The sequence below is a fragment of the Oculina patagonica genome, chromosome 13 (assembly GCF_052425735.1).
Source record: "Oculina patagonica isolate OP01 chromosome 13, crgOcupat, whole genome shotgun sequence".
In the NCBI taxonomy this organism is placed as follows: domain Eukaryota; kingdom Metazoa; phylum Cnidaria; class Anthozoa; order Scleractinia; family Oculinidae; genus Oculina; species Oculina patagonica.
In genome coordinates, this window is record NC_135770.1 from 32,026,538 (window position 1) to 32,039,150 (window position 12,613).

Here is a 12,613-nt window from a genome sequence, read left to right on the forward strand (position 1 = left end):
TTAACTCAGGGAATCCATACACGGTTTTTTTTTTCCTAATAATTTTTTCTTCTTTTCGTATTTACATTTAAAATGTATCGGTTGATCGTTTTTTGTAGTTGGAGGATTTTTCTTTTATATTTCTTAAACAAATTAATAAATGGACGTGATAGTGATCCTGAACGATAGCTAAAAGATGGCTTATTATAATGTAAAAAAAATATGTAATAATCGATTATGAGTAGTTTTAGCAAAGTGACATAATGAGAATGATCTTGTACCTTTTAACAAACATGTAGTTTATTAGTGAAAACTAAAACTTGTGTTGTAGTTGGATTGTTTTAATAAAAGGTTTTAACCTGCAAAAGCTGGCGTTCTTCCTGTGAGAGGTCAAAAGATCGATTCGAACACAGATGGAACAAATTGATTCCCAAAAATCGATCCAATTTAACTTGACTGACAGACCCTTGTCCAAGCAAGGTAGTGCTAATACCTAAAACTCTGGAAAAAAAATGAGTCTCCCGAATCTCAAACGCAAAATAAGCCCTCTCTAATCTAAGCCCGAAGGCTCCAATTTAGCTTTAGCTCTAAAAAGAATGATACAACCTCTTCTATTTGTCTAGTATCTTCTTGACCTTGAATAGTCATTCATTTATTTTATTTCTCAATAAATACAATGAATTTAGGAAGTTGAAGGCCATCTTCGAATCCTACTACTGATTTGCCTCCTTCCTTAGTTTAACTAAGATGCATGTTAGGGCTACAGTACATATATGAAGAAACAAGGGCCATGAATTCATTCATTCATTCATTATGATACCAATTGTACCTCCGCTTAAACCACCTACATGTAAGTTGGAAGTCTGAGCATTGGCAAAACTGCTATGGATAAGAATTTTATCCAAGCCCGAATCCAGTTTGTTTTTTTCTCTCCATTATGTCAGATTACCTTAGTCATTTGTGCTACCCGTTTATTAGGACTGGCATTATTAGCCATCAGCTGAATCGCTTGTCAATGGATGGCGGTTTGTTAAATGTTCTACATGTAAGGAGCTACATGTATGTCACGATTAAATCACTTTCCGTATGTACAAAAGTACTTTCAAATTGAACAACGATACCTTGAAACAATAGTTGTCTAAGCTAGAAAAACACCAACTAAGTAATAATAAACTTAAAATAAACAAGGATGGTTTTGACTGAAAAAGATTAATAAAGCAAAATACAATCGTTATTATGATATTACGGTTTTGTCAAAACAAATTAAATTAAATCATACTGCTCTAACAATATAATGTTGTACAATACTTAATTTAAACTTTACTTTTTTGTACATTCTTTTAGCTCTGAAAAAAAGTTTTTACTTCTGAAGCCCACAACATATTTTTCTCATTCTTTTTGAATGCCTTCTTTTAAAAATACAAGATTTACACCACAATGTATACAAAATAATACATTGACATTTAAATTGAAAGGATATCTAATATAACATCCTTTACAACCCCATTCCCAAAATTCATCTGTCTCTACCATGCTTCAGGGAGACTTTGTGACAAGGTTTATTAATAAAAATGATAATGCCTTGACATTTGTGTTATCAATGCAAATTTGCTCTGTCTAGATCTCCCTCTTTCTCTTCGACAAGCAACATTTGCCATCATTTTAGTGAGATAAGTAAAGGTCTCAAAACTTTTACATGATAAATTTGGCACTTACAACACTTCCACTTTAATACCATTACTTTAATCCCCCTAAAAGTGCCAAAGTACAAATATTTTATTACTTTTCATAAATTTCCACTTGGGAAAAATTAAAAAAAAAAATGAAGAGCAACACATAGCAGTACTGCTCAATAGCTCCAATTTGAATCGTCGCGCTCTAGGGTTTCATTAACAGATCAATTCAAACAGTACAGTCAACTACATGAACTTGTTGAGCCACCCTTCATGGGTGGGGAAGAGTTTAAGACGGATTCCGCTGGAAGTTCGAGCAATGAGTGCGAAAATTAAGTACCAAAAATCCACTCATAGCACGGCAACATTTTGTATACTATTGAATAGATCTTATCGAAATTCATTTGTCTTAGTGACCCCGCAATTAAATTCTAAAGCATTCCCGAGAAAATTAAAGTCAAACCTCGTAAAAATGTTTAAAACGCGCGCCATTTTGTTTTGAACTGGCGCAAAACGTCCGTTTTAACTGAAATATAGACAACTTCAAATCCATTTTTCTCTCGCGGGGTCAGCTCGAGTACTAAATTTTTGGCAGGTTTTTGTTAGCTGTACTAAAACTGTTGCCATGCCAAGAGGTCTTTTTGGTAACTTTATTTTTGCCTGTATTGCTCGAATGTTGGACGGAAACCATCTTAAATACTGTAATGGAGAGCATTAATGATGGCTGTGTGTTTGGGAAAGTAGAAGAGGAGATACAATGCCGAACACCATGAGAAATAAATCAGTTCTTTGCATCTTGTCAGATCGTCCCTGATCTGAGCCGTTATCACATTGTGTATTCATACTCATCAGCTCTGGGAGTACATGCACTGTCGCCACGTAAAGGAATGTCCCTGCTGAAAACAACATGGCTATCCCAGTGCCATTCACACTTGACAGTACTTCTTTACTGCTCTGTTGAAGGAAAATATTTCAACAAAACTACTGTTAGGTACATCTGTTTATGGGAAAGGAAAAAGAGGCCTCCAATGATTGTGTTGTTCTACAAAATACCCATTACCTCCTCCCTCCTCCTCCCCACGAAGAGTCATTGAAAATTCTAAAAGAGAGGGGCTCTTTAAGACCAAAATTTTGTAACGTGAACCTAATCTGGAATGGGACAATTTAAGAGGCTCTCCCAGGGGTTTCAGGGAAAAAAGGGAACATGGTCATTAACTGTTTGGGAATGTGGCGACAAAAGGAAAATAAAAAATTGAAGAAACACTTTCATGGAACACCCCCCACCCTGACTGGAGGCGCTCATTTTAAGCCAATAGACCCTCTTAGGGGGGAGTATGGATATTTTCTGGAACACAATCTGGTTGACATGAACTACCAATACTAAACTGACGATCAGTAATTACTGGAATTGGAAAATTTAATAATGAAAATAATAACTATAAATTTATTAAATTATTATCACATGTATTAGTTACCTGACTAAGACCAAAGTAAGTGACCAAGGCCATTGTTGGTGCTGCTGCCGCAAACACTATTAGATGCTTTCGTATTCTGTTTCTAACAAGTCCCTGAAGTAAAATATAGTAACTGTTTTAGAACATAAACATGTAAAATGTTAATATTAATATATTTGACAAGTTAGTTGAATATTTTGTCATAATATTCACCAAGCCCAAAGGTCACTCTCACAAAAGATAAATACAATTGGTTTTTCTACAGAATGATGTACATGTACAAATGTATCTCAGAATTAGATACCATTAGGCTCAAGCTACTTTACAATAAGACCGCAAGCTTGAGGTTTCTTTCAGCTGATAGTTGGCAAGGGGCTTTGCCAACTATCAAAGCTGGGGCCATGTCAAAAATTAGACCATGCTTGCATAGCCAATCAGACTGGGGGTTCAGCTAATAGTAGTGGAGTCACTGGGCTATGCTTATAAGTAAACACATTTAGTTTACATGTACATACTGTACTTGTATTTTTGGCTGGCAAACATCATAAGAATATTACAGGCGAAACTACATACATGTGCATACACAAAACTGTACAAATACACAACTGTGTAAATACTGTACATCTACATGCAAAGTATAAGTGTATTATAAACTCACTTCATGAAGAAGAAATGTTGTTAAACCAAATGCAGCTGGTGCCTGAAAAAAGCAAAAAAAAAAAACAATAACAAAAAAGGCATGTTAAAACAACGATTCTGAAGAAACATTAAAATAATAATAACAGTACTCTCCCCAAAGCTTTTTTTAAATTTTTACTGGCACAAAAAAGATCTTTTTATCCTCAGAATCTGTAGTGATCATATCATCAACCTTTTTTCTCACAAAAGAAACTAACAAAATTTCAGCAGAGAATGACTTTCTTGATTAGTCATTGGTAAAGAGAGTTTTCTAATAATCAGCACATACATATTACAGTGAAAATATAAATCACAAATTAAAGTGCTTTTAAACTATAACAATGTTTTTTTTGTAAAAGTTATATTGGAATCAAATAAAATAATAAATTAGTGTGAAAACATTCTTGTAAGTGTCTGTAAGTGAGCTCCATATCACACCAATATTCTTTAAAAAAAATGCAAAATGTACGCTGTAGTTTACCTTGTGTAACATGATAGCTATAAATACAATCACTTCAACTTCTGTTTTTGATGTTGACACAGCTGCTCCTAGAGCCACACCATCGGCTGCAATGACAGTAAAGTTTAGCATTCATTATAATTCCACTCTGTTGTGTACAACAGAAATTGCTCACGTGTCATTATACCATTAATTTTAAGCCTTCACAGGTTACAGGGTTGGAAACTAAAATTTCGGAGCACTCGCCATCTGGGCGAGTGACCTTTGAATTGCACTCGCCCAGGTCAGTTTTCACTCGCCCAGTCTCCTTTAGTAAAAAAAAGCCCCCCTCCCCCAACGAATTATAAAATGTTCACTGTGCGTGTCACCGTGGTGGTCGATCACGATACAGACTGCAACCTATTTCTTAAATGAAAAATATCCTAAAATAGATCTTAACTCCAAAATAAAAACACAAACACTTACTTCAAACGCATTTTTATTGATACCTATCCCCAAATTCCTGTAGTTTGCAATTAAAGTGTCGAAATTGTACAGTAAAAGCAGCGGGAAATGGCCGTCTTGCAGCGTTCGAGGCTCGGTGGATGAGTCAACGGTATTTATGACCAGAGGTATTACTTTGTACAACTACGTCCATCATGTAACAATCACCAAGCAGAAGCCATTTTTTACTGTTTACGAACGCGAACCAGCTTAGTTGTCATTGTTGGAGATTTCAAAATGTTGGTAGGCTATCGGCTTGTGAACAGTGTAGATTATTTTAAAGTGGAAGGTAAAAAGTTACGCTTATTTTGAATAATATATTCTGGATATGAAAATCGTACTCGCCAAACCGGGCGAGTGTTCTGTGATTTGTACTCGCCCGACAGTTTTCACACTCGCCTGGGCGAGCGGGCGAGCGCTAATTTCCAACCCTGCAGGTTAGCCTTTCCATTACTGTACATGTACTGTACTGTTGTACATGTAACTGTTATTTTCTTTGAGGTACAAATGCTAGGCTCTTATTGTGTGGTTCCAGAAAATATACCCCCCACGGAAGGGATTTTCCCTATGACCCTCCCCCCCACCCCCCATCCCCCTGGAAATTCCAATTTAGCTTCATACATTGCTTTAAAGTTTTGGGTCTTTGTGACTTCCCCCCTCCTCCCCGGAATTTCAAATCCCTTCTGTGTGGGGAGTAAGGATATTTTCTGGAACCACACATTATAAATAATATTTGTACATACAGCTGTATGTATTATAAAGTTTGCTCACAGGACTAGCTTGGCTTACACCGCCAGCACAAAACTCTTTCTGGCAATATGATGCAAACAGTAGTACACATGCATGGTAACACAAAGAAAACTCTGTACCTGCAGCATGGACAACTAGACCAACTGTGGCTGTGATTTTACTATGCCTTTGTCGGCCATTAGCCTCTGGATCTACATCAACAAAAAGATAAAGGTACAAAAGTCTGTGGTTGAGCCTAGTGGCCCATCAAGCTTATCCTGGTTTTGGTAGCTTAAAGCAACTGGGAGAATTTCAATCTATTCCCCCCTGTATGGGATGCTAGTCCATTGCCAGGTTGCCCCAGCAATAAATTTGCTATTAAAGAAATAAAAAACGCACCCGAGTGCATTGTTGAGTTATATAATAACGCGGGAATTTTTAAGAACACGAGAGAAGTGCATAGAGAAGCACGAGGCGCAGCCAAGTGCTTCTCGCACTTCTCGAGTGTTCTTAAAAATTCCCAAGTGCTTATATAACTCAACAATGCACGAGGAGAAAGTTTTTTATTTATTGTATGAAATGTTAAAGAAATTGCGCGTGCTAAAACTCGTGACGTAAGCAGCGTGCATTATAACTCAATAAAGCACGCGCGTGATGTACAGTATGCAGCGTGCTTTATGGAGCTATAATGAAGTCAAACTGACCAATCACAGCGCGCACAATTACTCGGACATTTTATACTACCAATTAATACACATGGGAAGAGAGAGGCACTATAAAAGTAAGGTGCCTTGCCCAAAGACTCTATGCTCCAGCCAGGACTTGAATCTGGACCACTTGATTCAGAGTCTTGAGTACACTTACCATTAGGCCACCGTGCCTCCCCCCTCCCTAAAAAAAAGTGAACCAAAAAGAGTAATGTAAAACAATATCACTAATTATACAGTACCGCTCAAATGTAAGTTACCACCGTCTCGCGAGAGGCGTCTCGTTTCTCCCAAGACGTGTCTTGTTTCTCTCGAGACGAGTCTCGTTTCTCTCGAGAAGTTTCTTGTTTCTCGTGAGTGCACTGCAAGTACCAACGTTTCGCCTTCTGTTGCATTTATTTAACTGTAAAGTGAGAATTCACCGACCTCCCCTTTTGTGCGAATAAAGCAAGATGAAATTTCACACGTGAATCGGTGAAGGCACGCTTGTCTCTACATGTTTACAGTTTTTTATTACTTCTTCAGGGCTATAACTTCTACTTTACTAAAAATTATTTCTCTTTAACCTAAATGATCTAAACATGTAGCTTACAGCAAAACGTTTTGACTGGGTGCAACCAAAAAGGTATTTCCAAGCGAAACTGAATCAAGGGTACTAGTTTCACTTCGCCGATCAATTGAACGGCGGCGCTCACTCGACATTGGCCTGAATCGTTGGCGGCACGCACGTCTTGAAATGTTTTACTGTTCTATCAAATGACTCATTCGTGTGTTAAACAAGACATTATTTGTTTTTCACCAAGTCATAGTTTACAGCAAAACGTTTTGTCTGGGTACATCAAAAACTTTATCGTTCATAAAAAAAACACGTTTCGAGCCCAAGCAAAGTCAATGCCGGAGAAGAATATCATTAAACTGATTTATCCTTGCGAATGATCGGGTCAATTGAGCTCTTTGTTGATACATTTAATAATTTCAGTTTCATCAATTTGGCAACGCACTACAGACAGAAATCTTTGATACAATACGGCCTCTTGCGAGTAATATATTCCATACTGAACGCCTTACTGACTCTTGCAAGAAACGAGACGCGTCTCGGGAGAAACGAGACGCGTCTCGCGAGAAACGAGATGAGAGGTGGTAACTTACATTTGAGCAGTACTGTACAACAGTACTTTATCAAGAGAAAAAGTTTTGAGAATCATTAAAAGGATCCTCAAAGTGTTAAAATCAGAATCATTATAACAATAGAGTTGATGTTCGCGGGCGTAAATATGTTTTTGGCCTGACTCAGGCTCATTTTAGCCCGAGCCGCAGGCGAGGGCTAACATGAGCTCTGAGAAGGGCCAAAAACATATTTACGCCCAAGAACATCAACTCTATTACTATTATAATCATTTCAGAGGGCATTTAGTTAAGAAATCAAAAACAGTAAGCGATATCTTGAACGCTTCCGACTTGCGAGTCGGCGTTTATTTCTGATTGTACATGTAAATCAGGTTTAAAAGTTTACAAAACTCGGCAGAAAACCGCAAAATTACTCAAAACAATCTTTGCTTGAAAAGGAAATTACAAAATTCTATCGGCAGCAAAGAAATAGTCGTCATTTAGAAGTGTTTAAATTAATTGTGCTGTTAACTGAACTGGCAGTTTGGAATATGCCTGAAATTCGACTGACTCGGAGTTTTGCTCGATGACTAAGACAAACTTACACTTCGCCGCCTGGATTCTTCTTTAAGTTTCTAAATTCCTCTTCATCTAGCAGTCAGAGAAGACTGAGAATTTCCTTTCCCGTTCAGTCCTTCAACAATTTTGTCGTTATAAAGCTTAAAAACAGTTTGCAATTGCAGTTGGAAGCGTCTCGACTCAAATTAAACAAAGCTTGAAGTGATGCCAGCTTGTGCCAGCCAGCAAGAAAACGGTGCAAACGGTTGAATGGTTTTCGGTTCTGATTGGCTGGCTTTGTTATTTTCTTGTTTCTGATTGGTCCACGGCAGCGGGCTAAAATATATTTTAGCCCGAATGAATTCTCCATTTTAGCCCGCAAAAAAATAAATAAGTTCCATGGCCTTTTTGCCTTTTCCTGTCTCCATTTTAGCCCGCAAAATACGCCACAATGCCCGATGAAATGATTATAATAATAAATTAATACAAATGATCCTAAAAGGGGAAATTCCTTTGATCTTATATCAAATTCTCCCAGCTTATACCATGAATTAATTAAAGAAATGTATGGCGATCATTTAGGAAAATTGGATATTGGAGATTTGGAGGGTTAAAGAATTACCTGATCCAGAGGGTGAATGTGAGTGGCCCCCACTAATGTGATCAATCAGCAGCATAAACACAAAGCCCGCACACAAGGAAAGGCCAATGAATACATCAGGTTCAACTTGCGAGATCTGACTCTTCAGTAGATCTACATGTGAATGTGCTTCACCAGTTTCTAAGTGAGACTGTGCTGTATCGTCAGCTGTAGTTGCCGAGTGGACATGAGAATCATGGCCATGGGAACCATGTCCTGTTAAACAAGAAAAGTAGAAGCTTATAAACAACATCTATAACCTCGGCAGACAATCTTTTGGCTTGTCATGCAATCTTTTCTCCCCAACGAATGTCTGCTGAAACAATTGGCTAATTATGTACTAGACCAATCACAGTGCACTACCAAGAGGATAGCAAACGGGGTGTCGTGATCCCGTTTCATGCACAAACTTTAAGCAAATTCATGTGCCATGTACAGTAAACTTGAAACAGCAGAATTCATGAATCCTGTGTCTTTTCTAGCTATTTTCACACGTCACGGTATAGTTTTTACCCTATTTCACTCATCACGGTCTTATTACATGATTGTATATTTGCCCTTTTCACGTGTCAGGCATAAACCCTTTGCTACCCTATACCAAATCCTGGAAGTGACCTTCAGATCGTGAGGTGACCTTGAGAAATTTGCACTTTCAATCAGGCCTGTTACCGACCCAAGTTCTTGCCAAACACCCAGCCCTATTATCGCAGTAAGAATTACAGCAAAGTTACTAACAGAGAAAACAGTCATATCAACCAATATTTTGGGGAGTTTCATCTACACACGACACAAGGATTTAGCTATTTTCCTCCATGAATTAACACTGGGAAAAGTAAAGAAAGTAATTGTCCCAAGGGAGCTTATAAGCTAGCATGATTAGCTCTTAAGTTATCTCCACATGATCCCCACACACACAGGAAGAGGGGGGTTCTGGCACAGCAGTTTAAGCAGAACTTTGTTTCCCCGAAACGAGGTGAGCATGGGAGCCGAGTTTCGGGGAAACAACTGCTTAAACTGCTTGCCAGAACCCCCTCTTCTGTGTGTGTTCCCCAGCTGATCTTTAGGAACAAAAGGAAAGGAATGTGCTATTTGTTTCAGCAGATGTTCATTGGAGAGGAAAGATTGTGTGACGAGCGAAAAGAAAGTCTGCGTAGGAGGCTACAACCTCTAGTGCCTTAAACATTTCTTAGTTTCTTGACAATAACTTAAGCCTGTGTAATATGGGTTACTGTTGAATGTTTGTCCAATGATTGCCAGTGATGAGAGTAATGCCTTAAGATAATGTTCCGCTCTCAGTTTGACCCAATGCAAGCCTGACCCATTGGTAGACTTGTGCTATGAACTGCAAACATTACATGCTGAGATTAAAAGTTGAGTTAGAAAACCAGTGCAAGCAAAATTTAAATATGCAACTAAGGTTGTGTAGAGGGGGGGGGGGGAGGAAGGAAGGAAGGAACTCTCATATGAAAGGGCTACATGTAGGAATGCTTGTCACCTCACTTAGGGGTGTACATGTATAGTAAGTTACAAATTTTGGTCTCAATCAAGGTGTTCAGGACACAAGGCCATTCAAGATTGTCCAAAATAATTAAGAACAGTTGGCCAAGAAGCGAAGCTTGGAGGGCTACTGTGAAATTTTCAGGACAATCTTTCAGACAAGGATGAAAATCAGTGATAATCAATGCGTAACTGCTGTTGAAATAAATGCAAGTTGCTTGGTTTACATTATTTTCTAACACTGTGATTGGATAAAAAAATAGATCTAAAAAGGTGACTGTGTTCATTTGTTTTGTACTTGTCTACAAAATCGGGCAACAGATATCAAATCAGACAGGGTATAAAATTATCGTCTGACACCTGTCATCCAATATTGTACCATGAGATGCAATTTTTTTAAACAATGAGCATCTGTAAAAATTAACTGTGTGGTTATAAGTAGTTATAATTGCAGTTAACCAAATCTCTTACCATGCTGTTGTGGTTCATATAAGGCATTAACTCCCTCGGGAATAATGACAGCAAGTGCTGTTCCCACCAACAGACCAGCTCCAAGTATACTGACCATCCGCAATCGCTTCTGTTAATAACAAGAACTGATCATGTGAACATTGAAAAGGATAACTAATAAAAATTAACAATACCAAATTCATAATATTATTATTGTATTTCAGGATTACATTAAATTGTAACTTTCCAAAGAAAACGTTATCAGTAAAAAAAATTTTTGGTGTGTTTTTATGCAGTTTATTATACCCAAAGAATGAAATAATGATTTTCAGCAGAGGAAAAGGAAAAGTAGTTTTTTTTCACCACTAAAAGATGCACCAATTGAGTTCAAAAGTGACCCCCATATTTGGGAAGTCTGGGGCTAATCAAGAATTTATGGCATAAAAGGGATGTCCCATTTATCTTCTTTGTGTCAAAATTGCCTTTTAAGGTCGCGCGGGACCCTTGCTCATTAATAAATTCATTAGCCAAATTTCTTGACGGAGTGCTATCTTGTAAAGCTTTAATTCACTACATTTTGAACATCGATTCCTCTAAAATTTAACAAGGATATTCGGAGATGATGGAATTACACCATGATTGTCCTTTTACTGAGAGATCATTGACCTTTGTCTGTGATGTTACAAGCCCTTAAACGTTTAACTGCAGATAATGCGATTTTGTGTCCAAGTTTTCAGCTAGAACAGCGCACCAAATTATATGATTATATAGCCTAGTGATAAATCTTAACCTCTTTTGTGCTATGGCTAGAACGAAATTTTTGATTTCAAAAACTGCTACAAGTTAATGGCTTCTAAGAGAGCAAAAATGTGAAATCTTAACTTTGAAACGTGCTATCTTCATTTTAAAAAGGAAATTTAAAAATTCGCTCTAGTCATAGCACAATAGAGTACACCAAGTTTATGTTCTTCGCGAATCAACTCTTGAAATTCTATATCGGCGGAGAAAACTTGGACACAAAATTCAAGGTTTTGAGGCTTCCGAAGACCTTCCGAGTCAATGTTTACAACAACGTGTGATATATTTAAAGCTGTGAATCTAATTATGATAATTCCCTATGTTCCAGCGCACGTGGCACAAAGCTGAGAACAATTACTAGTAATTACTTGTACAAAACAGTTTTAAAACAAACATTCTCATGAATATTTCGTTTGTTGTCGGCTTCAGTCGTCCGGCAGTTCGTGCATACTCTTTAAATAAATACATACTAATGATTGCAAGGGTCCTGCGCGACCTTAAGTTGATATTTTTGTTACATATTGGCAACTATTAATTTAAGAAATGACAATGGTTCTTTTTCGATGTCAAAAAAGGCGAGGATGCTTTAAATCAGTCTGATTAGCGTTTTGTTAACCTTTTTATATCATAATGCTGTAACATGAACACTTTGGCTGCATGTCAGTCAGATGTACAGGTAGATATTTGTGATTTACTTTTATAAACAAACAAGGCTCAAAGGAAAAAATTCAGTATTAAATACTGACAAATGTATTGTAAACATTGAAATTTATATTACATGTCTGTCACATACTCTGCCATGCTTCCTCAACAAGTAAACTATTTCATGATACAATCTAACCACGTCATATAAAGATCAAGGGAATTTTGCATGAATTCGAGATTACTCAAATTAAGCTTAATAAAACTGTATTATTTTAATTTGAAACCATCAAGTGCACGAACATGAATTACATGTACACCATACCGCGAAAATCGATCACTAGCTCTTCGTTATTTCATGTCGACAACGATCGAAATTAACAGAACCTCGTCGTTAAATATAAGAGCATGGAGATGTTAGATAGAGCTTACCTCAGACATAGTGAAGGCGAGAGGAATAGCGCCCGCTACATAACATCCCACGAGCATGCAAAAACTTAAGCCAAACAATCTAGTTACATCATCCATCTTGAGGCAGGTTAGTTCTTGGTCGACTTAATCACACACGGATACTAGAAGTTTGTTTATAACGGCAAGAAAAGGCCGTAAAATGCAGCAGTCCTCGACGAAATTTACATTTCCGAACAAATTTTTGTGACACGCGTCCAGCTGTGTAACCGCGCATATTTGTCAGCGGTATTTACCAGCTGGCCTCGTTTCCGCTTTTCCAAGAATTTGTTTCGCGGGATTTTTCCCGG

The 12,613-nt window shown here is 37.5% G+C and overlaps 1 protein-coding gene across 1 annotated transcript; it reads right to left on the reverse strand.

The window, feature by feature from the left end:
• Window positions 1–2,352: 2,352 nt before the first annotated feature.
• On the reverse strand, window positions 2,353–12,504 carry LOC144635241 (zinc transporter ZIP9-like). The gene is made up of 8 exons (XM_078494335.1): window positions 12,288–12,504; window positions 10,437–10,545; window positions 8,451–8,684; window positions 5,597–5,668; window positions 4,266–4,351; window positions 3,765–3,806; window positions 3,128–3,220; window positions 2,353–2,606 (listed from the first exon to the last, which is right to left on the reverse strand). Exons 1-8 carry the CDS (start codon window positions 12,381–12,383, stop codon window positions 2,367–2,369), a joined length of 972 nt encoding a protein of 323 aa, XP_078350461.1. The 5' UTR covers window positions 12,384–12,504; the 3' UTR covers window positions 2,353–2,366.
• Window positions 12,505–12,613: the final 109 nt, after the last annotated feature.